Genomic DNA, 27,822 nt, shown 5'->3' on the forward strand with positions numbered 1-27,822 from the left:
TCAACCAGGAAAGAAAATTCTCTACTGTTGTAGGTCTGGGCACAGGGAACTTAAGATGTGATGGTGGCCCTAGAATTTCCTGAAAGACATAGCCCAGCCCACCGTTCTGGGTCCAGTGATTTCCATCCACTGCTGCATTTTTACTTCTACACCAATACTGCTCCTACTCAGACCACCAGTGACATCCTAGTTGTTAATTAAATACACAGTTTAAAGAACTCATCTTCCTTAATCCTTTTCTCCTGATACTCTTATGTTCTCTGACTTCTAAGATGCTGTTCTCCACTGATTCCCCTACTGCCTTTCTGGTTACTCTTTCCCAGTCTGCTTCCAAGTTTCTCCCTCCTATACCTGTCCCTTAAATACTAGAGTTCATCATTCACTCAGTCACTGATAAAATAAACATGTATTAAGCGCTCACTGTATGGCAGGTTCTGTTCTAAACACATCTTTGATGAGACAGACAAGTCTATAGACTGGTGAAAAATGAGGAGAACTCCATCAATGGGTGAATGGATAAACAAAGAGTGGTATGTATACATGGTTTGATACTATTCGGTCACAAAAAGGAGTAAAGTACTGATACATGCTATAATGTGGATGAACCTGGATAATATTATGCTACGTGAAGGAAGCCAGACACAAAAGGTCATATATTATATGATTCCATTTATACAAAATGCCCAGAATAGGTAAATACATAGAAACAGAATGAAGGTTGGTGGTTACCAGGAGTAAAGGGGGAGGGAGGATTAAGGAGCAGTGGCTTTATGGCTATAGAGTTTCCTTTTGGGACGATGAAAATATTTTGGAACTAGATAGAGGTGTTGTTCATTTTGAAATGGTTAATCTTATTTTATGTGCATTTTATCTCAAAAAAGAGGGAACAGTTAATGACTAGAAACAAATGAACAAGTAAGAAAATATCAAAAAGTTATAAATCCTATAAAAAATGATGAAAAGAAAGCAGACGATGTGATAGGAAGTGATGAGAGTATGGGGGATGACTTTAGGTTGAGTGGCCAGGAAAATGATTACTGAGGAGGGGACGTTTAGGATGAGACCTAAATAACAAAAAAAGATCCAGCCTTGCAAAGATCTGGAAGTAGAGCACTTCGGGCAGAGGGAACCACTGGTGCAAATCTGTATGGCAGGAAGAAGTTTGGTAAGTTTGAGAAGCAGAAAAAGGGAAGGGGGTGGTCTGGAGCTTAGAAGGACAGAGAGAGAATGTAATGAAATGGGGACAGAGAAATAGGCAGGGGAAGTCCAGGTATGTAGAGACTGTAGGCCATGGGAAGGAATTTGGATTTTATTTTAAAGCAATGGGAAGCCATGGGAAAGTTGCAAGTGGGGGAGTATATGATCTGTTTAAAAATTTTTAAGAGATCCATTGGACTGCCAAATAAAGAATAAACTATAAATTATAGATGGGCAAAGGTAGAAGTGGGGAGAACAATTGTCAGCCTATTTCAGTAGTCGAAGCAAGGGATGATGCTGCTGGCTTGGGAACGGTGGAGGTGGAACCACATGTTAGATCCAGGAAATGTTTTGGAGAGATCAGACTTGACAGTGGATTGGCTATGGGAGCGAGGGAAAGAGAGGACTCAAAGATGACTCCTAGGATCTCAGCCTGAGCCTCAGGTAGATGCTCATACCACTCTCTGACATGGAAGGCTAGGAAGGAGCCAGGGTTAGAGGAGAAAATCATGATTTCTAGGTTAGACATTTAAATTTAAAGTGTTTATTAAACATTCAAATGGAGATATTAAATAGGCAATAGATATGTGAATCTGGTAATCAAGGAAGAGATCAGAGCTGGAAATAAAATATGGGAGTAATCAGCATAAGGCTGATACTTAAATCTATCAGACTGGTTGATAATACTTAAAAGAGTATAAATGGAAAAGTTGTCCCAAGACAGAGCCTTAGACCATAACATTTAGTGGTCCAATGGGCATCTTCAAGGAGAGGAGGAAAGTTTGATGGTGAAAGAGGTGGGGTGGGACCCAGGGAGGGATGCGGTTCATTTGTAGAAGCAAAGTCATTAAGCAGGTAAGAAGAAATAGAATCCACAGTGTAGGTAGAAGGAAGACTCTGAAACAGAGTATGGCCTAAAATATGGCTCCAGGTGCAAGTGGTGTGGTGAGATGAAGGAGTTTCCACCTGAGAAAGAGGCAAGGCCACAATGCCATGAGTGAGAAAGTGAACATACTAGGGAAGTGCAGTAGAATGGCCAGGAAGTGCTAACTAACCATTTGAATTTGTGGTCATGAATTTCAAGTGAAACCAGTCCCTACAGTAATGTAATTTCTCCTCCATCCACCTGCCCAGCATTCAGTTGCTCAGGTACAGGCATGGTGCAGGCAGTTTAATTAGGCCTGGGTTTTACCAAATACCTAGGATAAAGCCAGGATATAGGGAGGGACAAGTTGCTGAATGGTTATCATAATGGATATGGAATATGAGCAGAGTTAGAAAAGAAGGAAGATATGAGAAAGTGGGAATACTAGACTAAGGCAGATGGAAGGATACTAGGTGGGTTGCATAAAATCTTTATTAGTAAGTAATGCAGTTATCACTGATGACAATGTCAAGAATATGACCACGGGAGTGGGTGCCTGAAATGAAGTGTTCCCCTACGTTTTCCTCTAGGAGTTTTATAGTATCTGGTCCTACATTTCGGCCTTTAAACCATTTTGAGTTTATTTTTGTATATGGTGTTAGAGAATCTTCTAATTTCATTCTTTTACCTGTAGCTGTCCACTTTTCCCAGCACCACTTATTGAAGAGATGGTCTTTTCTCCATCATATATTATTGCCTCCTTTCTCATAGAGTAATTGACCATAAGTGCATGGGTTTATTTCTGGGATTTCTGTCCTGTTCCATTGATTTATGTGTCTGTTTTTGTGCTAGTACCATACTGTTTTAATTACAGTAGCTTTGTAGTACAGTTTGAAGTTAGGGATTATGAGTCCTCCAGCTCCATTCTTCTTTCTCAAAATTATTTTGGCTATTTGGGGACTTTTGTGTTTCCATACAAATTTAAAAATCCTTTGTTCTAGTTCTGTGAAAAATGCCACTAGTAATTTGATAGGGATTGCATTGAATCTATAGATTGCCATGAGTAGTACGGTCATTTTTAATATTGATTCTTCCAATCCAAGAACATGGTATATCTTTCCATCTGTTTGTGTGGTCTTCAATTTCTTTCATTAGTGTCTTATAGCTTTTGGAGTACAGGTCTTTTGCATCCTTATGTAGGTTTATTCCTAGGTATTTTATTCTTTTTGATGTGATGGTAAATGGAATTGTTTCCTTAATTTTCTTTCTGATATTTTCTTGTTAATGTATAGAACTGCAACAGATTTCTGTATATTAATTTTGTATCCTACAACTTTACCAAATTCATTGATGAGCTCCAGTAGTTTTCTAGTAGCGTCTTTAGGACTTTCTATGTATAGCATCATGTCATCTGCAAACAGTGACAGTTTTACTTCTTTCCAATTTGAATTCCTTTTATTTCTTTTTCTTCTCTGATTGCTGTGGCTAGAACTTCTAAAACTATGTTGAATAAAAGTGGCAAGAGTGGACATCCTTATCTTGTTCCTGATCTTAGAGGGAATGCTTTCAGCTTTTCACCATTGAGTATGATGTTAGCTGGGGGTTTGTCTGTATGGCCTTTATTAATATTGAGGTATGTTCCCTCTATGCCCACTTTCTGGAGAGTTTTTATCATAAATGAATGTTGAATTTTATTAAAAGCTTTTACTGCATTTATTGAGATGATCATATGGTTTTTCTCCTTCAATTTCTTAATATGGTGTATCACACTGATTGATTTGTATATATTGAAGAATCCTTGCATCCCTGGGATAAATCCCACTTGATCCTTTTAATGTGTTGTTGGATTCTGTTTGCTAGTATTTTGTTGAGAATTTTTGCTTCTATGTTCATCAGTGATATTGGTCTGTAATTTCCTTTTTTTGTGATATCTTTTTCTGGTTTTGGTATCAGGGTGATGGCCTCACAGAATGAGTTCAGAAGTGTTCCTTCCTCTGCAGTTGTTTGGAATAGTTTCAGAAGGATAGGTCTTAACTCTTCTCTAAATGTTTGATATAATTCACCTGTGAAGCCATTTGGTCCTAGACTTTTTTTGTTGGAAGTTTTAAAATTACTGATTTAATGTCAGTACTGGTAATTGGTCTGTTCATATTTTCTATTTCTCAGTGTTGGGAGATTGTATCAATACCTTTCTAAGAATTTGTCCATTTCTAGGTTGTCCATTTTATTGGTACATAGTTGCTCATAGTAGTCTCTTATGATCTTTTGTATTTATGTTGTGTTGGTTGCATTGTAACTTCTGCTTTTTCATTTCTAAGATTTGGGTCCTCTCTTTTTTCTTGATGAGTCTGGCTAAAAAAATGTATCAATTTTATTTATCTTTTCAAAGACCCAGCTTTTAATTTAATTGATCTTTTCTATTTTTTTTAGTCTCTATTTCATTTATTTCTACTTTGATCTTTATGATTTCTTTCCTTCTACTAACTTTTTGCTTTGTTTGTTCTTCTTTCTCTAGTTGCTTTAGGTGTAAGGTTAGGTTGTTTATTTGGGATCTTCTTGTTTCCTGAGGTAGGATTGTATTGCTATAAACTTCCCTCTTAGAACTGCTATTGCTGCATCCCAGATGTGTTGGATTGCTGTGCTTTCCTTTCCATTTGTCTCTAGATATCTTTTTTATTTCCTCTTTGATTTCTTCAGTGATCCATTGGTTGTTCAGTAGCATATTGTTTAGCCTCCACGTTTGTGCTTTTTGCAATTCTTTTTCTTGTAGTTGATTTCTAGTCTTATAACGTTGTGATCAGAAAAGATGCATGATTTGATTTCAGTTTTCTTAAATTTACCAAGGTTTGTTTTGTGGCCTAGCATGCGATCTATCCTGGAGAATGTTCCATGTGCACTTGAAGAGAATGTGTATTCTGCTGCTTTTGGGTGGAATGCTCTATAAATATCAATTAAGTCCATTTAGTCTAATGTGGTATTTAAGACCTGTGTTTCCTTATTGATTTTGTCTGGATGATCTGTCCATTGATGTAAGCAGGGTGTTAAAGTCCCTCACTATTAGTGTATTACTGTAAATTTCTTTTATGTCTGTTAACATCTGCCTTATATATTGAGGTGCTCCTATGTTGGGTGCATATATATTGACAATTGTTATATCTTCTTCTTGGATTGATCCTTTGATCATTATGTAGTGTCCATCTTTGTCTCTTTAACAGCCTTTATTTTAAAGTCTATTTTGTCTGATATAAGTACTGCAACTCTGGCTTTCTTTTGATTTCCATTTGCATAGAATATCTTTTTCCATCCTCCCACTTTTAGCCTGTATGTGTCTCTAGAACTGAAGTGGGTAATTTATAGGCAGTAAATATACAGGTCTTGTTTTGGTATCCATTCAGCCAGTGTGTGTATTTTAGTGGAGCATTTAATCCATTTACATTTAAGGTAATTATTGATATGTATGTGCTTATTGCCATTTTGTTAATTGTTTTTGTAGGTCTTTTTTTTTTTTTTTCCTTTTCTTCGTTTGTTCTCTTCTTTTGTGATTTGATTACTATCTTTAGTGTTATGTTTGGATTCCTTTTTCTTTTTTGTGTGTTTATCTATTATAGATTTTTCATTTGTAGTTACAATGAGGTTTTGGTATAGCAGTCTACATATATACATGATTGTTTTAAGTTGCTAATCTCTTAATTTCAGATGCATTTTAAATGCCTTGCATTGGTACTCTCCTTCCCTCATGATTACTGTTTGTTTGTTTTTTTGTTGTTGTTGTTGTTTGTGGTACGCGGGCCTCTCACTGTTGTGGCCTCTCCCGTTGCGGAGCACAGGCTCCGGATGCGCAGGCTCAGCGGCCATGGCTCACGGCACAGCCGCTCCACGGCATGTGGGATCTTCCCAGACCGGGGCATGAACCCGTGTCCCCTGCATTGGCAGGGAGACTCTCAACTACTGCACCACCAGGGAAGCCCAATTACTGTTTTTGATATCATATTTTACATCTAATTGTTTTGTGTATCCCTTAACTGCTTATTGTGGATATAGACAATTTTACTACTTTTGTCTTTTAACCTCCCTACTAGCTTTGTGTGTGGATGATTTCCTAGGTTTTCCTTTACTGGTGAGGTTTTTCCTTCCATAATTTTCTTGTTTCTAGTTGTGGCCTTTCTTTTTTGCCTAGAGAAGTTCCTTTAATATTTGTTGTAAAGCTGGTTTGGTGATACTGAATTCTTTTAGCTTTTGTTTGTCTATAAAGCTTTTGATCTCTCCATCCAATCTGAATGAGAGCCTTGCTGGGTAGAGTATTCTTGATTGTAGGTTTTTCCCTTTCATTATTTTAAATATATTGTGCCACTTCCTTCTGAACTGCAGAGTTTCTGCTGAAAAATCAGCTGATAGCCTTATGGGGATGCCCTTGTATGTTATTTGTTGCTTTTCCCTTGCTGCTTTTAGTATTCTCTCTTTAATTTTTTTTCATTTTGGTTACTGTGTGTCTTAGTGTACTCCTCTGTGGCTTAATCCTGTATGGGAGTCTCTGCATTTCCTGGACTTAGGTAATTATTTCCTTTTCCAGGTTAGGGAGGTTTTCAGCTATTACCTCTTCAGATATTTGCCTGGGCACTTTCTCTCTCTTCTTCTGGGACCCCTATAATGTGAATATTAGTGCACCTGATGTTGTCCCAGAGGTCTCTTAAACTGTCCTCATTTCTTTTCATTCTTTTTTCTGTTCGGCAACAGTGATGTCTACTACTCTGTCTTCTAGCTCACTGATCCATTCTTCTGAATCATTTATTCTATTATTGATTCCTTCTAGTGTATTTTTCATTTGAGTTATTGTATTCTTCATCTCTGTTTGGTTGTTCTTTATGTTTTCTAACTCTTAGTTAAAAAATTCTAACTTCTTGCTCTGTGCATCCATTCTCCTCCTGAGTTCTTTGATCATCTTTATGATCATTACTCTGAACTCTTTCTCGGGTAGATTGACTATCTCCATATCACTTAGTTCTTCTTCTAAAGATTTATCTTGTCTGGAACATACTCCTCTACCACCTCATTTTGTCTAAGTTGCTATTTGTATTTTTATGTGTGTGGTTGGTAAGTTAACGTTTCTCGACCTTGGAGAAGGCATCCTATGCATCCGAGCAGTGCACCCACGGTATATGCTCTAGGGGTTCCCCCTAAGAGGGCTGGGTGGGTCCTCCTCTTATGACAGGCTATGTGGGTGGTCTGGTAGGCTTGGTTGGCCCCTAGTCTGGTTGGTTGCCAGGCCCTGCCTTGCGCAGTTGCTGCTGGCTGCAGTTTAGTGGGGCCTGGTCACGAGGCGGCTGGTTGTGGAATCCTAGGGGGCCCTGGGGCTAGTGCTCACTGGTGGGTGGAATCAGGGTCCCAAAGACTGAGGCTGTCGCCAACTCACTGGCAGGTAAAGCCAGATCCTGGGGTTAGTGCTGGAATAGTGGCAGGGAGAGCTGGTTCCTAGAGTCTGGCTGCAGGGCCCTGGGATCCCAGAGCTCATTTCAGATCACTGCGGGGGGAGGCAGTTGTCTGTGGGGTCCAAGATGTCTGGAAGGTTGCGTTGGCCTGCTACTGGGCACGGCCAGGGCCCAGCTAGTCCCAGGAGGCCCGCATTGTGGGATTGTAGTTTTCTTGCTTCTGGTGTCTGCTCTGTGGTGGGTGAGGCTGATCTAGAGGTTTGTACAGGTTTCCTGGCAAGAGGGGCCAGTGCCTGCCCACTGGTAGGTAGAGTTGGGTCTTGGCCCTCTGGTGGGCTGGGCCCTGTCTAGGGGTGTGTCCACAGGCGGCTGTGGGTTCTTTAGTCTGTAGGCAGCCTGTCTGCTGATGGGTAGGGCTGTGTTCCTGCGCACTTAGTGGTTTGGCCTGAAGCACCCCAGCACTGGAGCCTGCAGGCTGTTGGGTGGGGCCTGGTCTTGGTGCTACTGATCCAAGATGTCAGTTGTCAGGACTGTTCATGCAGTTGAATGTTTCCTGGTATGTCTGACACCAGTGTCTTTGTCCCCAGGGTTAGCCACAGCCACTCCTTACCTCTCCAGGAGACTCTCCAAGGTCAGCAGGTAGATCTGACCCAGGCTCTTATCAAATTACTACTTTTGCCCTGGGTCCTGGTGCACATGAGATTTTGTGTGAGCCCTTTAAGAGTGAAGTCTTTATTTCCCCTAGTCTTGTGGGGCTCCTGCAGTTAAGCCCTGCTGGCCTTCAAAGCCAAATGCTCTGGGGGCTCCTCTTCCCAGTGCTGGAACCCCAGGCTGGGGAGCCTGATGTGGGGCTCAGGACTCTCACACCTGTGGGAGAACCTCTGCAATATAATTATTCTCCCATTTGTGAGTCGCCCACCTGGGAGGGTATGGGATTTGATTATATCGCAAGTCCCATCTTGTTGTGGTTCCTTCTTTATGCCTTTCATTGTAGAAGATCTTTCCTGGAAGGTTCCAGTCTTTTTCTTCGATGGTGGTTCTGCAGACAGTTGTGATTGTGATGTGCCTGTGAGAGGAGGTGAGCTCAGGGCCTTTCTACTCTGCCATCTTCTTGGCTGGTGCTCTGGGCCCTGTGTCAATCAGTCACTGCCTCTGAGAAGACGGGGGAATAGTAACTTCCCAGGTGAGGCGGGAGGCTCCAGTTTAGCCACAGGCAGATCTCCAGAGAAGTGGCCAGCTCTGAGCCGTTAGCAGCCAAAACCCGCAGCAGCTGGAGGATAGATGCACCAGCCTGGTGAAGGGATCCAGGTAGAGCACCAGCGGCATCCACTGCGGTCCACTTCTTGAGCCACTCAGAGTCATGTGCTTTTCATGTTGTTCATTCCATTCAGGCATAGCTTCTCCAAGATTCTGGCTGGTTATAATTTCTGGGAAAATTTACAGAGGAGGGTTGGTAGAGCAAACTACAGCCCTTGATGCTGTCTCAAGGGCTTGACTGATACTCATCTCCTCACCCACTCTAGGTTCCCGCCTCCCTCAGCTGGTACTTCTGTTGGTCCAGGTGGCTTGCCTTGTGGCATGAGCCCCTGGTTCCCGTGCCCTTATCAGGATGTGGTTTGTCATCTACACTTAAATCTGGGCATGAGAGCACCAAAAGACCACCTCAGTGGATTACCCGAGTTCCAAACCTATTCCTCACTGCTTCCATCATGTAGTAGTAGCCTTACCTCTTCATGATGCTTGGGGTCAGTTCCCGCCGCCAGTATAGTCCCTCTTTTCTGTGCCTCTGATCTGTCAGCATGAGGAGGCCAAAGTGAGTAGGTACAGCCAAAGCTTTACGTTTAGGGAGACTCTTACAGTCTCACTTGGTGAGAGGCATTGCTCCTCTGAGACCAAAGACCTGTAGACCAACCAGACAGAGACAGAAGGAACAAGTTCTCCAAGAGGGCCAACAGAGAGTGAAGCCATTCCTACATCCTCCCTTCTGTTCCCAGATCACTGTTACGAACACAGTAGCCTATAACAGCCATTGGTTTAAAGTCTCTACCATATGCTGAAGAATGGCACCCCATCCGCGCGGGATATGATTTCCAAGCTAATTCCTCAGCTGTGCCTTCAAGAAGCCTATCAGGCTAGCATCCTCTGGAGACACTTCATGCTGTATGTGGTAGAACCAGTAGATACCCGGTCACGCCCTCACTGCCATACTCCTCTGCTGTAAAGTAGGCTCGTTTATTATTAATCAGGATCTCATGTCAGTAAATCAGTTACTCTGTGAGCCCTCGGATAGTGGTGCTGACCGAGGCCCTGCAGGCAGGAAAGGCAAATTATAGGATACACATCAGTTCTGGTAAGGATAACACATTGCCCTTTCCAAAGTGTAAGGGACCTGATGTAATCTAATTGCCACCGAGAGGCTGGCTGATGTCCTTGAGGGACGGTGCCACATCAGAAGCTCAGCTTTGGCCTCTACTGCAAGCAGATCAGCCATTCAACAGGAACAGCAGCTAGATGAACCTGGGCAAAAGGGAGATGGTGCTGTTAGGCCCATGCATGATTTCCACTGGAGTGGCCAAGGACAGAAGCTAGATCAAGTCATCCTGTCTACTTCTTAGATGCTCTGTCTCAACCGGGGCGCACTAGCGTGACAGGAACTGTTCTGCAAATAGTATACAGTTTTCTGCAGCAGATGGCATGGCCTTGCTGCAGAATCTCAAGGGTTTGTAACACAACTCCCTGCCGAACCTTGCCAAAGGCTCCACAGAGCACTCTTCTCTATGAGAAATTCGTCTAGTATGAGAGCTGCTAAGTCATTTCACCCAACTAGCAGGACTGCTTTTCCCCCCATTCCCAACTTACTGCAAAGCCCTTTCTTGCTCTGGGCCCTGCTCAAAAACAAACAAAACTGCCTCTGTGTCCACGTAATAAATGAGTCAGGTTATTCCTCCCAAGAGTGGAGCATGCTGCCTTCCAAACCTGAAGAGACCTACCAAGCTTTATGCTCCTTTCACAGTGATTAAGAAATGCAAGGTGCATTAATTTGTGCTTAAAAGGAGATGTCCTGACATGTTCCATATCACCAGACACCTACAAACAAAGTGTCAAGCCTTGAATTGCTTCTGGGGTTTACCTTTCACTCTCTGCAGTACCTGTGTCTTTCCAAGCCTTCAACATGCTTGCCAATTCTTGCTCATCAGGGCTTAGCATGATGTTCATGTTACTGTATCATGTTCTATACTCTGCAGTCCGTGGAACGTCCAGGTGGTCCAGGCTCCTTGAGAGTGTATTATGACAGCATCGTTAACATAAAACATCATGTTGGGGCAAGAACATGGATGTGTACTGTCTATCCCATGAGAATGCTAACTGCTTCTGATCTTCCTCCTTACTGAGTATTAAAAAGAATGCATTTTCCAGATCAACAGCAGCATACCATGTCCCCAGGACTGTGACATTCTACTTCAGTAAAGATGTGATACCTGGCACGGCAGCTACAGTTGGGGCTACTACTTGGATAAGCTGGCAGTACTCCACTGTCATCTGCCACAATCCCTACACTTCTGGCAGAGGCCAGACTTGTGAACTACATCCCCCTATAACAGAGTTCACCTGCATACAGATCGCTGACTCTCCAAACGCTTTATAAAAATCACATTCTTCCCATAAAACAAAAGTTGAAGAAAAGTCTGGGGGGTGCCGCAGAACTAAAAAATGGAAGTACAGATTTCCCCAACTTATTTTTTTTAATTGAACAAATTATTTTGAATGAAACACTGTAAAATTATGGTATCATTGCCCTTTATTCCTCAGCCACACATTGTATGTGTGTGCGTGTGTGTGTGTAAATAAGCACTACACAGGTCACAGTTAACTGAGCACTTCCATACCACATGAAGGGTGGAAGCAGGCACTCATCACTGAAGTGTTCTCAACTGCAGTTGGACAAACAAGATAGCCCAGCATTACGCACCCACCTCCACTATACATCATGCTTTTATCCCACCTCACCTGGCCACCTCCATGCAGCAGCGAGCCCCCTTGAAGCCCAGCCTTAAGTTTCTTTCCTCTATAAGCTTTCTTTGCCCGACTCGACTATACTCTTCACTTGCTGTTTTCGCTCCTTAAGGGTTTCATTAGCAGCAACTGTATTACACTGGTGTAGAGAGTTCAGCTTAAGACACATTATTTCATTAAGAGTTGCAGTGTTCTGTCAGGGGTGAAGCATACCAAGAAATAGGAAAACTTTTTGTAAAAGACCTTGTGTTCCTCATCTAACTTTTCTTTTTCTTTTCTCAGTCGCCCCCAGATACAGCCTTCCCCGCTTCTTTGGCCGCACAGCATTTCTTTCTGGAGGAGGAGAAGCGAGCAAAAGAACTTGAAAAACTTCTGAATACACATATTGATGAACTGCAAAGACACACAGAATTTACTCTTAATAAACACACCAAGCTAAAACAAAACAGACACATATGAGCTTTTAAACTTTTTTATTTGCTTCGCCCACCCCAAGGAAAAAAGCTCTGGCAAAATAGTTACAAAGCTGATTCGTGAAACTGAGAAATTTTGTTCTGTTTTCCTGAGTAAATCATTTCTGTAAGGCAGCTAGAAAATAGTATTTTGTTCAATAAAGCTGTTTGTATTTCTGCATTAACAAACAAATTGTTCAGCTACAGTTACTCTAAAATAAACATGACTTCTCCAAAAGAGATTTTTTTCTCCAGTCTGAGGAATAGTTTGGAATTAAATATGCAGTTTTTTCCCACCTGAATCATGTATACTGAAACCCATTTCCTCTGTAACAACACATGATGAGGGAAAGGGACACGCTATATTCTAAATACAAACGGATCAAGTGCAGCTCTGTTGTACTAGGTTTGAAAACCCAATGATGTTTTGAAATGAATAGCTATGTAAACATCCTAACATTTCTTTTAGGAAAAAAAGATACAGCTTACTGTTGCTGCATTCATCTTTGTAATGTCTCTCTGGTTTTTGTTTGTTTGTTTGTTTTGCGGTACGCGGGCCTCTTACTGTTGTGGCCTCTCCCGTTGCAGAGCACAGGCTTCGGACGCGCAGGCTCAGCAGCCATAGCTCACGGGCCCAGCCGCTCCGCGGCATGTGGGATCTTCCCGGCATGTGGGATCTTCCTGGACCGGGGCAGGAACCCGTGTCCCCTGCATCGGCAGGCGGACTCTCAACCACTGCGCCACCAGGGAAGCCCCCTGTCTCTCTGTTTTAACACAAAAGACCTGGAATGTGCTGTTTGCACACTTAAAACATATGTGCCAAATATTAATGCTTTCCTGTTAGTACTAATTATTACTTCATGGACATAAGATAAAGAAACTATAAAGCATTGCTGTTGTTACCTTCTCCTTTGTCGTACCTCTGTTTTAAATACAATTAAAGAATGAGAAATTCTTTGGACTTAAAACATAAATGCCAAGTCTGTAAAGAACAGTAATAGCATGGTGGTGAACAAGGAAACTCAAGTTCCAGATATACAAGCATGATAATCCATCTTTCTTTCTTTAAAAATGACATTTATATAAAGATTACGAAAAATCCCCATGTCATTACTCCAGGTTAAGTCCTACAGTTTTTATAGTTTTCTTTTTCTCTTTGAAGAAACTAAATCGCCACATACGGAAAGATAAGTCACAATGTCCTTAGAGAAGTGTCGTTGCCAAGGGAAATGCAGAGCCCTGTCCACTTCAGCTGAAACAACCACGTGGGTTTGTAGAGCTCTTGACATTTGCAAAAAGCCTTCAGAGAGCATTATTCATTTCAGCCCAAAACAAGCCTGTGCAGTCAGCAAGGCTAGTGTCCTTGTTCCTGGGAATCAAGCTGTTAAGAACTTACTAGAATCACGGTGAGCAAGAGTCAGAAACGCCAGCCTCTGATTCCCAGCTCTGGCTCTTACCACTTCCCAGCATTATGTCTTGTCAGCAAGCAGGTGGTGAGCAGTGCTCTATCCACAGAAGCCATGTTTCATGGCAAAACATCAGAGGGTACAATGACCCACATGAGGAAAATAACCCGTTACCATACCTTTAATTAGAAATTTAGTAATTTCTAGCCTGGACACAAAGAAAATAGAATACTTTTCAGTGTTATCTTTAGAAGACGGGAAGAAAAAGTACGTTTAGGTAAAGGACAGTTCATAAACAAATTCTAAAACCTTTATATCCCTAATGCAAATGCAAACAATGCAAAAATTTAAAGGTACATATCTTTAAAATACACTACGTCTGCATGCTGGATCGAAGACTCTAGACTACAATGATTTTAAAACAACAAAGTCAAGAGAGCATGAACCTGGAATATGTCCAGGACTCACAGTGCATTTGCCCCTCCAGATTATTCTGTCAAGTCCACAAGCAAACTTCTTTTAAATCACTAGGTTCGGCATTCCTCTTCATACCCACTTTCTTAAAACAGTGGTTTTCAATAGTTTTTGCTTAACAGCAGGATTCAATGTTTGAAAGGAATCATATGCTGAAGCCCAACATATATACAGTCAAGATAAAAAGCAAGCAGCTCTGGTTGAATGTTGAAAGGAGAGGAGTGAGGCCTACCTTGTGCTCCTCCCTTCCCCTCCCCTCCCCCCTCCCCTCCCCCTCCCAGCCCCGCCCCTCCCCCTCCCCTCCCCTCCCCTCCCTCCTCTTCCCCCTCCCCTCCCCTCCCCTCCCTCCTCTTCCCCTCCCCTCCCCTCCCCTCTCTTCCCCTCCCCTCCCCTCCCTCCTTTTCCCCTCCCCTCCCCTCCCTCCTCTTCCCCTCCCCTCCCCTCCCCCTCCCCCTCCCAGCCCCTCCCCTCCCCTCCCCGGACCCAGGGAGTTGACAGAGCAGTTGCCCATATGTTGCTGTGGGAGGGGTCGAAGGAGAGGCAGCTGTGCTGTTACTACCTCAGGACAGAATAGTTTCCTACAGAAACCATGCCATGAAGAGGGTTATAACCCCCTTCATATTACAAAAGTCAGCTTAGCCCATGATTGATCTAAAACACAACGAAAGGAGTAGAAGCAGAGCCGCAGGAGAAGGACCAATCAGGTCACCTAACGCTGGGAGTCAACTCAAAGAGGAGGTGGGACTTGAGTTAACTTTTGCCTTGTAATGGCCTAAATATATACTTTTACTTCTTAATTATCCAGGAGCAAACTGGTTTGAGAATCAACCAAATTTGAAGGAGGGAAGGCTGCTGGAAAAACACATATAACCCCCAAATGTCAGTTAAAACAAAATGATGGACAGCTCTGGATTATCTGTCAACAGCGCTGCTCTGGCTAAGTGGGACGCAGTCTCCCCAGGACCATGATCCTGAGACAGTGCCCTCCCCTCTGGGAGAGCAATCAGTTCAGCAGCTTGGGCTGCCTAAATAGAGGCCTGCCCTGCGGTGAGTTTGTCTAGATCCCTGCCATGCCTCAACCATGGTTAACCTGACCCAAGCAATCCGTAATCGTGGTTTTAACAGTGCTGTGCAGTTATCCCCTCCCTATCCCGTTATCTCACTTAATGTACATTTCCTCTTTATACATGCGCCTCCAGTCTCTCCAACTGGCCTGAAAGCGCCTAGAAAAGGGGAGTATTAGGCTTCTTTGCCTCCCCTGTGCACCTAGCACAGGGAGGTATTGGATAAGTAGCAGTCAGTGCGTGGATTGAATCCAAACATGGGGAATGCCTTTAGCAAAGGCAAAAAGTAGAGGAAGTTTGAGGCAGTTTAGATACAAGACAAACTATTAGCCATATCAAATTGTCAGCTGCAGAAAGGAGCACAGAACTGTGAATTTGTCTGAATGGTGATGGGCGTGGGGGGAGATTTTCACTTCATACTTGACCTAACGTAGGACCATCTGAGCATCTACACACTCCTTTTATATGTTTTAACTAATGTCTAATAGGAATCTAATATAGAACAGCAGCCATGGTGCTTAATAGTTAGAGCAAATGAAACCATTAGAATCCCAGGATTGTGAGAGGGATTTGGGCCCAAGGACTTATACCCAACTAGCAACTGAAACTCTGTCCTACCCTCCCAATCCCACAGCCTAGAGCATCACCAAGAGCTCAACCTTAAGGGATAAAGCATTCCAAACTGATGAAAGGCTCTTTCCTGCTACAGAGAGGATGCACTCACTGTGCCAGGGATGACAATGAATGGGCAATGGGCCTATGAGTCCTGGCTGAGGGAAGAGCCTGGGGAAAAATTTTCATGACCGCCAGGGACTCCCAAGGCAGGCATGAGGCAAAAACATTGGCACAAGTCACAGAAGCCAACTGGGCAGTGTTCAGAGGCTACCTGCCACACAGCACCATCCTCCAACACGGGTCAAGAGGGGTCACAGTAGCTCATGAAGCTCAATAACAAACAACCAAATCAAACAATGGGCAGAAGACCTAAATAGACATTTCTCCAAAGAAGACATAAAGATGGCCAACAGGCACATGAAAAGATGCTCAGTGTTGCTAATTATTAGAGAAATGCAAATCAAAACCTCAATGAGGTATCACCTCACACCGGTCAGAATGGCCACCGTTAAAAAGTCTACAAATAATAAATGCCGGAGAAGGTGTGGCAAAAAGCGAATCCTCCTACACTGTTGGTGGGAATGTAAAGTGGTGTAAAGCCACTATGGAGAACAGTATGGAGGTTCCTTAAAAAACTAAAGATAGAGTTACCATATGATCCAGCAATCCCACTACTGGGCATATATCCAGAAAAGACAAAAACTCTAATTCAAAAAGATACATGCACCCCAATGTTCATAGCAGCACTATGTACAATAGCCAAGACCTGGAAGCAACCTAAATGCTCATCGACAGATGAATGGATAAAGAAGATGTGTTAGATATATACAATAGAATATTACTCAGCCATAAAGAAGAATGAAACAATGCCATTTGCAGCAACATGGATGGATCAAGAGATTATCATACTAAGTGAAGTAAGTCAGAGGAAGACAAATATATGATATCACTTTTATGTGGAATCTAAAAAAAATGATAAAAATGAACTTATTTACAAAACAGAAAGACTCACAGACATGGAAAACAAACTTATGGTTACCACAGGGGAAGGCAGGGGAGGGAAAAATTAGGAGTTTGGGATTAACGGATACACACCACTATATATAAAATAGATAACCAACAAGGACCTACTGTATAGCACAGGGAACTATACTCAAAATCTTGTAATAACCTATAATGGAAAAGAATCTGAAAAACACATATATATGTTTATATATGTGTGTGTGTGTGTATATACAAAACTGAATCACTATGCTATACACCTGAAACATGGTAAATCAACTATACTTCATTAAAAAAATTCTTTGACACCTCAAAGAAGAGCAGTCACAGTCTTGTGACAAGGAGAAACATGAGTCAGAGTCAGCCAGGTAATTATTGTTATGGTGACCAGCAATTTCATTGCACAGCAGAACTGCCAGGTAACCTAGAACAGCAAGGCTTCAAACAGCAAAGGCTTCAGGAGGGCCAAGCATAGCACAAAGGAGATGCTCAGAGCCACCTAGCCAGACCCATGACCAGGCTAGAAATTCTTAGGTCTTAAAGGTTCCCGACACATTTGGACAGGTCAGATCTGTTGGAGGCCAGGTATTCTCCATGCCTTGACCTCAGGACCATAACAAAGCTTCCGTTTCCTTTTCTGTAGAACAGGCACAATGTCAGAGAGTTGTGAGATTAAAGAAGGCAATACACATAAAACGGTTAGCATAGAGTCCGGAACAGTGAGTACTCAGTAAATGCTAGTTGTGAGCACGTGCCATCCTTGCCCTCTTGAGGCATTAGGTCTGAGCTCAGAAGAGAAAATACCTCTTCAAAGAATAAGACTATCATTTATGGAGGACCATGTGCCAGCCACTATAATATATACTCATTTAATCATTAACAGTTCTATTAATAATTTACAAACCATAAAATTCAGCCATTTCAAGGGTATAATGCAATGATTTTTACTAAATTTACAAAGTTTTGCAACCATTGCCACAACCCAATTTTACATTTCCATCATTCCCCAAAGATCTCTAGTGCCCATTTGCCGTCACCCCCCCTTCCCATGCCCGACCCCAGGAAGCTGCTAAACTACTTTGTCTTTATGATTTACCTGGACGTTTCGTATAAATGGATTCATATACAGTGTGGGTTTTTGCATCTGGCTTCTTTCATTTGGTATGTTTTTGTGGTCCATACTGTAGCATGTATTGATATTTTGTTGTTTTTATTGTTGCTGCTGAATAGTGTTCTGTTTATCCATTTATCTGTTTATCCATTGCACTAGTTCATTGACATCGGAGTTGTTTCCACTGAGGCTATTATGAATAAAGCTATGATGAACATTTACATACAAGTCTGTGTGTGGACATCTTTTTGTTTCTATTTAGTACATTCCTATGAGTAGAATTTGAGTCACATGGTAAATTTATGTTTAACTTTTAAAAGAAACTGTCCAACTATTTTCCTAAGTAGCTACACCATTTTACATTCCTACCAGCAAGGCCTAAGAGTTCCGATTTCTCCATCTCCTCTCCCATACCCGGTACTATCTTTTTGGTGAGTCATTTCAGTGTGTGTGAGTGGTATTTCATGCTAGTTTTAACTTGCATTTCCCTAATGACTAATCATGTGAGCATCTTTTGTGTGCTTATTGAGTATTCATATTTTTTTTGGTGAAATGTCTGTTCAAATCTTTTGCCCATTTTATAATTATTTCTTCTTTTATTGAGCTATAAGAATTCTTTATATATTTTGGCTATAAATGCTTTATCAGATATATGATTTGCATATATTCTCTCCCAGTCTGTGGCTTCTCTTTTCATTTTCTTCATGGTGTCTTTTGAAGCACATAAAGTTTTGAATTTTGATGTAGTACAATTCATCAATTTTCTCTTTTACGGACTGTGATTTTGGCATCAGAGCTAAGAAATATTTGCTTGACTCAACGTCACAAATATTTTCTGCTACATTTTCTTCTAAAAGTTTTACAGTTGCAGGTTTTACATCAGGTTTATGATCCACTCTTAGTTAACATTTTTGTATAGTGTAAGGGTCTAGACTCATCCTTTTACATGCAGATGGATACCCCATTGTCCTAGACCATTTTTTGAAGACTATTCTTTACCCCCATTGAATTATCTTGGTACTTTTTGTTGAAAAATCAACTGACCATAAATATAAGACTTTATTTCTAGACTCAGTTATTTTCCATTGATCTATATGTTTATCCTTATGCCACTACCACAGTCTTTTTTTTTGAAAACTTGAATTTTATTTTTTTATACAGGAGGTTCTTAATAGTTATCTATTTTATACATATTACTGTATATATGTCAATCTCAATATCCCAATTCATCACAACACCACCACCCTCCTGCCGCCACTTTCCCCCTTGGTATCCATTTGTTTCTTCTCTACATCTGCATCTCTATTTCTTCCCTGCAAATCGGTTCATCTGTACCATTTTTCTAGGTTCCACATACATGCATTAATATACGATATTTGTTTTTCTCTTTCTAACTTACTTCACTCTGTATGACAATCTCTAGATCCATTAACGCCTCTACAAATGACCCAATTTCATTCGTTTTTATGTCTGAGTAATATTCCATTGTATATATGTAGCACATCTTCTTTATCCATTCATCTGTCGATGGGCATTTAGGTTGCTTCCATGACCTGGCTCTTGTAAATAGTGCTGCAATGAACATTGGGGTACATGCGTCTTTTTGAATTATGGTTTTCTCTGGGTATATCCAGTAGTGAGATTGCTGGGTCATATGGTAGTTCTATTTTTAGTTTTTTAAGGAACCTCCATACTGTTCTCCATAGTGGCTGTATCAATTTACATTCCCACCAACAGTGCAAGAGGGTTCCCTTTTCTCCACACCCTCTCCAGCGTTTGTTGTTTGTAGATATTCTGATGATGCTCATTCTAACTGGTGTGAGGTGATACCTCACTGTAGTTTTGATTTGCATTTCTCTAATAATTAGTGACGTTGAGCAGCTTTTCATGTGTTTCTTGGACATTTGTATGTCTTCTTTGGAGAAATGTCTATTGAGGTCTTCTGCCCATTTTTGGATTGGGTTTTTTCTTTAATATCGAGCTGCATGAGCTTTTTATATATTTTGGAGATTAATCCTTTGTCCATTGATTCATTTGCAAATATTTTCTCCCATTCTGAGGGTTGTCTTTTTGTCTTGTTTGTAGTTTCCTTTGCTTTGCAAAAGCTTTTAAGTTTCATTAGGTCCCATTTGTGTATTTTTGTTTTTATTTCCATACTCTAGGAGGTGGGTCAAAAAAGATCTTGCTGTGATTTATGTCAAAGAGTGTCCTTCCTATGTTTTCCTCTAAGAGTTTTATAGTGTCCAGTCTTACATTTAGGTCTGTGATCCATTTACAGTTTATTTTTGTGTACGGTGTTAGGGAGTGTTCTAATTTCATTCTTTTACATGTAGCTGTCCAGTTTTCCCAGCACCACTTATTGAAGAGACTGTCTTTTCTCCATTGTATATCCTTGCCTCCTTTGTCATAGATTAGTTGACCATAGGTGCGTGGGTTTATCTCTGGGCTTTCTATCCTGTTCCATTGATCTATATTTCTGCTTTTGTGCCAGTATCATACTGTCTTGGTTACTGTAGCTTTATAGTATAGTCTGAAGTCAGGGAGCCTCATTCCTCCAGCTCCGTTTTTTCCCCTCAAGACTGCTTGAGGCTCTTCAGGGTCTTTTGTGTCTCCATAAAAATTTTAAGATTTTTTGTTCTAGTTCTGTAAAAAATGCCATTGGTAATTTGATAGGGATTGCATCGAATCTGTAGATTGCTTTGGGTAGTAGAGTCATTTTCACAATATTGATTCTTCCAAACCAAGAACATGGTATATCTCTCCATTTGTTTGTATTGTCTTTAATTTCTTTCATCAGTGTCTTATAGTTTTCTGCATACAGGTCTTTGGCTCCCTAGGTAGGTTTATTCCTAGGTATTTTATTCTTTTTGTTGCAGTGGTAAATGGGAATGTTGCCTTAATTCCTCTTTCAGATTTTTCATCATTCGTGTATAGGAATGCAAGAGATTTCTGTGCATTAATTTTGTATCCTACAACTTTACCAAATTCATTGATTAGCTCTAGTAGTTTTCTGGTAGCGTCTTTAGGATTCTCTACGTATAGTATCATGTCATCTGCAAACAGTGACAGTTTTGCTTCTTCTTTTCCAATTTGTATTCCTTTTAATTCTTTTTCTTCTCTGACTGCTGTGGCTAGGACTTTCTAAACTACGTTGAATAATAGTGGCGAGAGTGGACATCCTTGTCTTGTTCTTGATCTTAGAGAAAATGCTTTCAGTTTTTCACCATTGAGAATGATGTTTGCTGTGGGTTTGTTGTAAATGGCCTTTATTATGTTGAGGTAGGTTTCCTCTATGCCCACTTTCTGGAGAGTTTTTATCATAAATGGGTGTTAAATTTTGTCAAAAGCTTTTTCTGCATCTTTTGAGACGATCATATGGTTTTTATTCTTCAATTTGTTAATATGGTGTATCACATTGATTGATTTGCATATATTGAAGAATCCTTGCATCCCTGGGATAAATCCCACTTGGTCACAGTGTATGAACCTTTTAATGTGTTGTTGGATTGTTTGCTGGTATTTTGTTGAGGATTTGTGCATCTATAGCCATCAGTGATATTGGTCTGTAATTTTCTTTTATTGTAGTATCTTCAGCTGGTTTTGGTATCAGGCCTCATAGAATGGCCTCATAGAATGAGTTTGGGAGTGTTCCTTCCTCTTCAATTTTTTGGAAGAGTTTGAGAAGGATGGGTGTTAGCTCTTCTCTAAATGTTTGATAGAATTCACCTGTGAAGCCATCTGGTCCTGGACTTCTGTTTGCTGTAAGATTTTTAATCACAGTTTCAATTTCATTACTTGTGATTGGTCTGTTCATATTTTCTATTTCTTCCTGGTTCAGGCTTGGAAGGTTATACCTTTCTAAGAATTTGTCCATTTCTTCCAGGTTGTCCATTTTAGTTGCATACAGTTGCTTGTAGTAGTCTCTAGGACGCTTTGTATTTCTGTGGTGTCTGTTGTAACTTCTCCTTTTTCATTTCTAATTTTATTGATTTGAGTCCTCTCCCTCTTTTTCTTGATGAGTCTGGCTAAAGGTTTATCAATTTTTTTTATCTTCTCAAAGAACCAGCTTTTAGCTTTACTGATCTTTCCTATTGTTTTCTTTGTTTCTATTTCATTTATTTCTGCTCTGATCTTTATGATTTCTTTCCTTCTACTAACTTTGGGTTTTGTTTGTTCTTCTTTCTCTAGTTCCTTTAAGTCGAAGATTAGATTGTTTATTGGAGATTTTTCTTGTTTCTTGACGTAGGCTTGTATTGCTATAAACTTCCCTCTTAGAAGTGATTTTACTGCATCCCATAGGTTTTCGATCATCGTATTTTCATTGTAATTTGTCTCTGGGTATTTTCTGATTTCTTCTTTGATTTCTTCAGTGATTTCTTGGTTATTTAGTAACATATTGTTTAGCCTCCATGTGTTTGTGTTTTTTTACGTTCTTTTCCCTGTAATTCATTTCTAATCTCATAGCATTGTGGTCAGGACAGATTCTTGATATGATTTCAATTTTCTTAAATTTATGGAGGCTTGATTTGTGACCCAAGATGTGATCTATCCTGGAGAATGTTCCATGCACACTTGAGAAGAAAGTGTAATCTGCTGTTTTTGGATGGAATGTCCTATAAATATCAATTAAATCTGTCTGGTCTATTGCATCATTTAAAGCTTGTGTTTCCTTATTAATTTTCTGTTTGGTTGATCTATCCATTGGTGTAAGTGAGGTGTAAAACTCCCCCACTATTACTGTGTTATTGTCAATTTCCTCTTTTATAGCTGTTAGCAGTTACCTTATGTATTGAGGTGCTCCTATGTTGGGTGCATATATATTTGTAATTGTTATATCTTCTTCTTGGATTGATCCCTTGATCATTATGTAGTGTCCTTCCTTGTCTCTTGTAACATTCGTTATTTTAAAGTCTTTTATATGATATGAGCATTGATACTCCAGCTTTCTTTTGATCTCCATTCATGGAATATGTTTTTCCATCCCCTCACTTTCAGTCTTTATGTGTCCCTAGGACTGAAGTGGGTCTCTTGTAGACAGCCTATGTACGGGTCTTGTTTATGTATCCATTCAGCGAGCCTGTGTTTTTTGGTTGGAGCATTTAATCCATTCACGTTTAAGGTAATTATCGATATGTATGGTCCTATTACCAGTTTCTTAATTGTTTTGAGTTTGTTTTTGTAGGTCCTTCTCTTCTCTTGTGTTTCCCACTTAGAGAAGTTCCTTTACCATTTGTTGTAGAGCTGGTTTGGTGCTGCTGAATTCTCTTAGCTTTTGCTTGTCTGTAAAGCTTTTGATTTCTCCATCGAATCTGAATGAGATACTTGCCGGGTAGTGTAATCTTTGTTGTAGGTTCTTCCCTTTCATCACTTTAAATATATTATGCCACTCCCTTCTGGCTTGCAGAGTTTCTGCTGAGAAATCAGCTATTAACCTTTTAGGAGTTCCCTTTTATGTTATTTGCCGTTTTTCCCTTGTTGCTTTCAATAATTTTTCTTTGCCTTTAATTTTTGTCAATTTGATTACTATGTGTCTCGGCACGTTTTTCCTTGGGTTTATCCTGTATGGGACTCTCTGCACTTCCTGGACTTGGGTGGCTATTTCCTGTCCCATGTTAGGGAAGTTTTCAACTATAATCTCTTCAAATATTTTCTCGGGTCCTTTCTCTCTCTCTTCTCCTTCTGGGACCCCTATACTGCAAATGTTGTGTTTAATGTTGTCCCAGAAAAATTGCAGAAGGTAGTGGAACAAAAGGATGAATACGTTGTTCAATCAAGTTCTCGGTGAAAATGAAAAATGTGTCTTTTATTTTTACTTAAAAACCGAAGGCACTTTTAGCCAGCCCAAATATAATCAATTTCTGTACATTGGTCTTGTCATCTGTGACTTTGCTGAGCTCATTTATTCTGGGCAGTGGGGGTTGGATGTGATGAATTGGTAGATTGGGATTGACATGTATACACTAATATGTATAAAATAGATAACTAATAAGAACCTGCTATATAAAGAAATGAAATAAAATTCCAATATTCAAAAAAAAAGACTGCGGTAGTGGCATAAGGATAAACATATAGATCAATGGGAAAGAATTAAGAGTCTAGAAATAAAGCTTTATATTTATGGTCAGTTGACTTTTCAACAAAAAAGTACCAAGATAATTCAATGGGGTAAAGAATAGTCTTCAACAAATGGTCTGGGACAATTGGGTATCTATCTGCATGTAAAAGGATGAATCTAGATCCTTACACTATACAAAAATATTAACTAAGAATGGATCATAAACCTGATGTAAAACCTGAAACTGTAAAACTTTTAGAAGAAAATGTAGGAGAAAATATTTGTGATGTTGAGTCAAGCAAATATTTCTTAGCTATGATGCCAAAATCACAGTCCGTAAAAGAGAAAATTTTCTACATAAGGATCATGTTGTCTTTAAATAAAGACAGCTTTTACATCTTCCTTTCCATTCTGGGTGCACTGTCTTTTTTTTTCTTTCTTTCATACCTGATTGCACTAGCTGGAAACTCCAGTACAATGTCAACTTGAAGTAGTGAAAGCAACCATGTTTTCCTTGTGCCTGATCTTATGGAAAATGTTTCAGTCTTTCACCATTAAGCATGATGTTAGCTGTAGGTTTTTTTGTATATGCTTTTTATCAGGTTAAGGAAGTTCCCATCTATTCCGAATTTGTTGAAAGCTTTTATGATTGGCTGTTAGATTTTGTCAAATGCTTTTTTTGCATCTATTGAGGTGATCATGTGGTTTTTGTTCTTTAGTAATATAGTATATTATACAAACTTATTTTTAGGATGAACCAATCTTGCATTCTTGGGACAAATCCTGCTTAATCATAATCTATCATCCTTTCTTACATGCTGTTGGATTTGGTTTACTAACATTTTGTTGAGGATTTTGCGTCTATATTCATAAGCAATAATGGTTTGTAGTTTTCTTGTCATGTCGTATCTGGCTTTGGTATCAGGGCAATTTTTATTTTATCTTTTTAATTTTTAAAAAAAATTACTTATTTATTTATTTATTTTCGGCTGTGTTGGGTCTTCACTGCTGCATGCGGGCTTTCTTTAGTTGCCTCGAGCGGGGGCTACTCTTTGTTGCAGCGCGCGGGCTTCTCATTGTGGTGGCTTCTCTTGTTGTTGATCACGGGCTCTAGGCACACAGGCTTCAGTGGTTGTGGCACATGGGCTCAGTAGCTGTGGCATGCAGGCTCTAGAGCACAGGCTCAGGAGTTGTGGCACACGGGCTTAGTTGCTCTGCCACATGTGGGATCTTCCTGAACCAGGGCTCTAACCCGTGTCCCCTGCATTAGCAGGCAGATTCTTAACCACTGCGCCAGCAGGGGAACCCCAATTTTTACATCACAGAACAAACTGGGAAGTTTCCTTTACTCCTCTATTTTCTGGAAGAGTTTGTAAAGGACTAGCATTATTTCTTCAAATATCTGATGGAGTTCACTGGTGAAGCTATCTGGGCCTGGGTTTTTCTTTGTGGGAAAATTTTAGTTATTAATTCAATTTTTCTCCTTGTTATAGATCCATTAAGGTTTTCTATTTCTTTTTGAGTCAATTTCGATGATTGGTGACTTTTACATTAAATGTAATCTTTATAATAATCCCTCAAAATAATAATTAGGCCCATGTTATTTTGAGACTTAAAAGATTGAGTGATTTATCTCAGGGTAAGATATCTGGAAAATGTCCAGTCAGTGGGTCTGCAAAGTCCATGCTGCTTCTACCAGGTCACACTGCCTCTAAACAGACATAGGGCTTTATAAGGTGACCCCCAACCCCCAGAGTCACCACTAAAAACAACCCTTTTGTGTGGATGCCTTAATCTATCCACGTTTGGGGTTTTTTTTAAATCAAAGACTTGTGACTCCCTGCAGTACGAGTTGCTGGCAGCAGGGATGCCACCCACAGCCCAGGGTTCTCCCTTCTTTAAAGCCCCATGGAGAATCACTGCCTTAGGAATCCCACTCAGCAGGATACAGGTAAACCCTCTTGGGAAGGCACCCAATGGCAGAGGCTGCACTTAACAGTTTAAACTGATACACCTTCCTCCCCTGCCTGCCAAGGAGGGGAAAAACAAAATATGCCCAAGGACATAAGTGGTTAGACTGATCCACACTTGTTTTGACAAGGACAGTTGACAACTGATAATCAAGACCGCTTCTAGATTAAGAGAAGCCTGATGTGTGACTCCCTAAATTTTGTTTACTCACACAGAAATGATACGGTTGCTCCCTTAACAGGAAGAACCATCAGCGATAAAATTTATTGGCTCTGTGTGCTTCACATGAAATAAAGAACTAGGTGTCTCACTTATCGGGTCAACATGCCTTTTATCAGGGATGGTGAACCGCCTAGAAGATTATTATATAAGATGAGGCCAAAGGGCCCATACTAAGTAGATGCTATGCTGTACTCGAGGTGCGCATAACAGATCTATATCAGAAAATTTTATACATTAAAGTGACAAAATAGAAAAGAACTGAGCTGGCCTTCCCTGGTGGCGCAGTGGTTGAGGGTCCGCCTGCCGATGCAGCGGACACGGGTTCGTGCCCCGGTCCGGGAAGATCCCACGTGCCGCGGAGCGGCTGGGCCCGTGAGCCGTGGTCGCTGAGCCTGCGCGTCCGGAGCCTGTGCTCCGCAACCGGAGAGGCCACAACAGTGAGAGGCCCGCGTACCGCAAAAAAAAAAAAAAGAACTGAGCTAACATTCTTCCCATTTTGGTATGATTTCTTTTTTGTTTGTTTGTTTCTGAAAATCAGAACAGCTTTGAAATTCCTCATTTTCATCAGCTTGAGGAAAATCTTCCAAAAGTCAGTACTGTTTCAGTTCAAACCATTTCCAATCCCAAACATATCTCTCAGCTGAGATAAATTATTTGATGAGTCATTCCCAAATGACTCTGATGGATAAAATGATGAGTAACCAAATTAAAACAGCTCTTTGGCTTCATTTGCTGCATTAAAAGTTTAGCTTATAACAAAAGGTTTTTATATTAACAAGAGTTGCATCCAAGAATTTCAGGAAAATAAATATATACATATATATGTATATGTATATATATGTATACACACAAATGTGTGTATATGTACATAGACATGTATGTATATGTAAGCAACGTATACACATACATACATATATACACACAATGTTCTGAAAATAATCATCAATAATATAATAAATAAAGAGAGGGAGGAAACTTTTGAAGTTGATAGATAAGTTAATGGCACAGATGATTTCACAGATGTATACTTATCTCTAAACTCATCAAGTTGTATACATTAAATATGCACAGCTTTTTAATCTGTCAATTATATCTCAATACAGTAGTTTACAAAAACAAGCACGAATCAAGAACAGTCTCAGTGGGACTTCCCTGGTGGCGCAGTGGTTAAGAATCTGCCTGCCAATGCAGGGGACATGGGTTTGAGCCCTTGTCCAGGAAGATCCCACATGCCACTGAGCAATTAAGCCTGTGCGCCACAACTACCGGGCCTGTGCTCTAGAGCCCGCAGGCCACAAGTACTGAGCCCGCGTGCCACAATTACTGAAGCCCACGTGCGTAGGGCCTGTGCTCCACAACAAGATAAGCCACTGCAATGAGAAGCCCGCTCACCACGAGTAGCCCCTGCTCGCCACAACTAGAGAAATCCCGCATGTAGCAACAAACACCCAATGCAGCCAAAATGAATAAATAAATTAATTACTTAATTAATTTTAAAAACAGTCTCAGGGCTTCCCTGGTGGCACAGTGGTTAAGAATCCGCCTGCCAATGCAGGGGACATGGGTTCGAGCCCTGGTCCCTGAAGATCCCACATGCCACGGAGCAACTAAGCCCGTGAGCCACAACTACTGAAGCCCGCGCGCCTAGAGCCCATGTTCCGCAACAAGAGAAGCCACCGCAATGAGAAGCCTGTGCACCAAAATGAAGAGTAGCCCCCACTAGCTGCAACTGGAGAAAGCCCGCGTGCAGCAACAAAGACCCAACACAGCCAAATAAAAATAAAATAAAAAATAAGTCTCGGAGCTTAGAAAATAAAAACTTAGTTTAAACACTACTTGAATATTAAAAATATGAGGGCTTCCCTGGTGGCACAGTGGCTGAGAGTCTGCCTGCCGATGCAGGGGACACGGGTTTGTGCCCCGGTCCAGGAGGATCCCACATGCCGCA

At 40.7% G+C, this 27,822-nt stretch overlaps 1 protein-coding gene across 1 annotated transcript in view; it reads left to right on the forward strand.

Moving 5' to 3' along the window:
- The window catches only part of DEUP1 (deuterosome assembly protein 1), a 75,029-nt gene extending 62,721 nt beyond the window's left edge, over window positions 1-12,308 (forward strand). Inside the window, exon 12 of the mRNA XM_079929460.1 lies at window positions 11,785-12,308. Coding sequence (XP_079785586.1) covers window positions 11,785-11,961 — 177 coding nt within the window. The 3' untranslated portion in view covers window positions 11,962-12,308. The remainder of the gene's footprint in view (window positions 1-11,784) is intronic.
- The last annotated feature ends 15,514 nt before the right edge of the window (window positions 12,309-27,822 follow it).

Source organism: Stenella coeruleoalba (assembly GCF_951394435.1).
Source record: "Stenella coeruleoalba genome assembly, chromosome: 8".
NCBI lineage: Eukaryota > Metazoa > Chordata > Mammalia > Artiodactyla > Delphinidae > Stenella > Stenella coeruleoalba.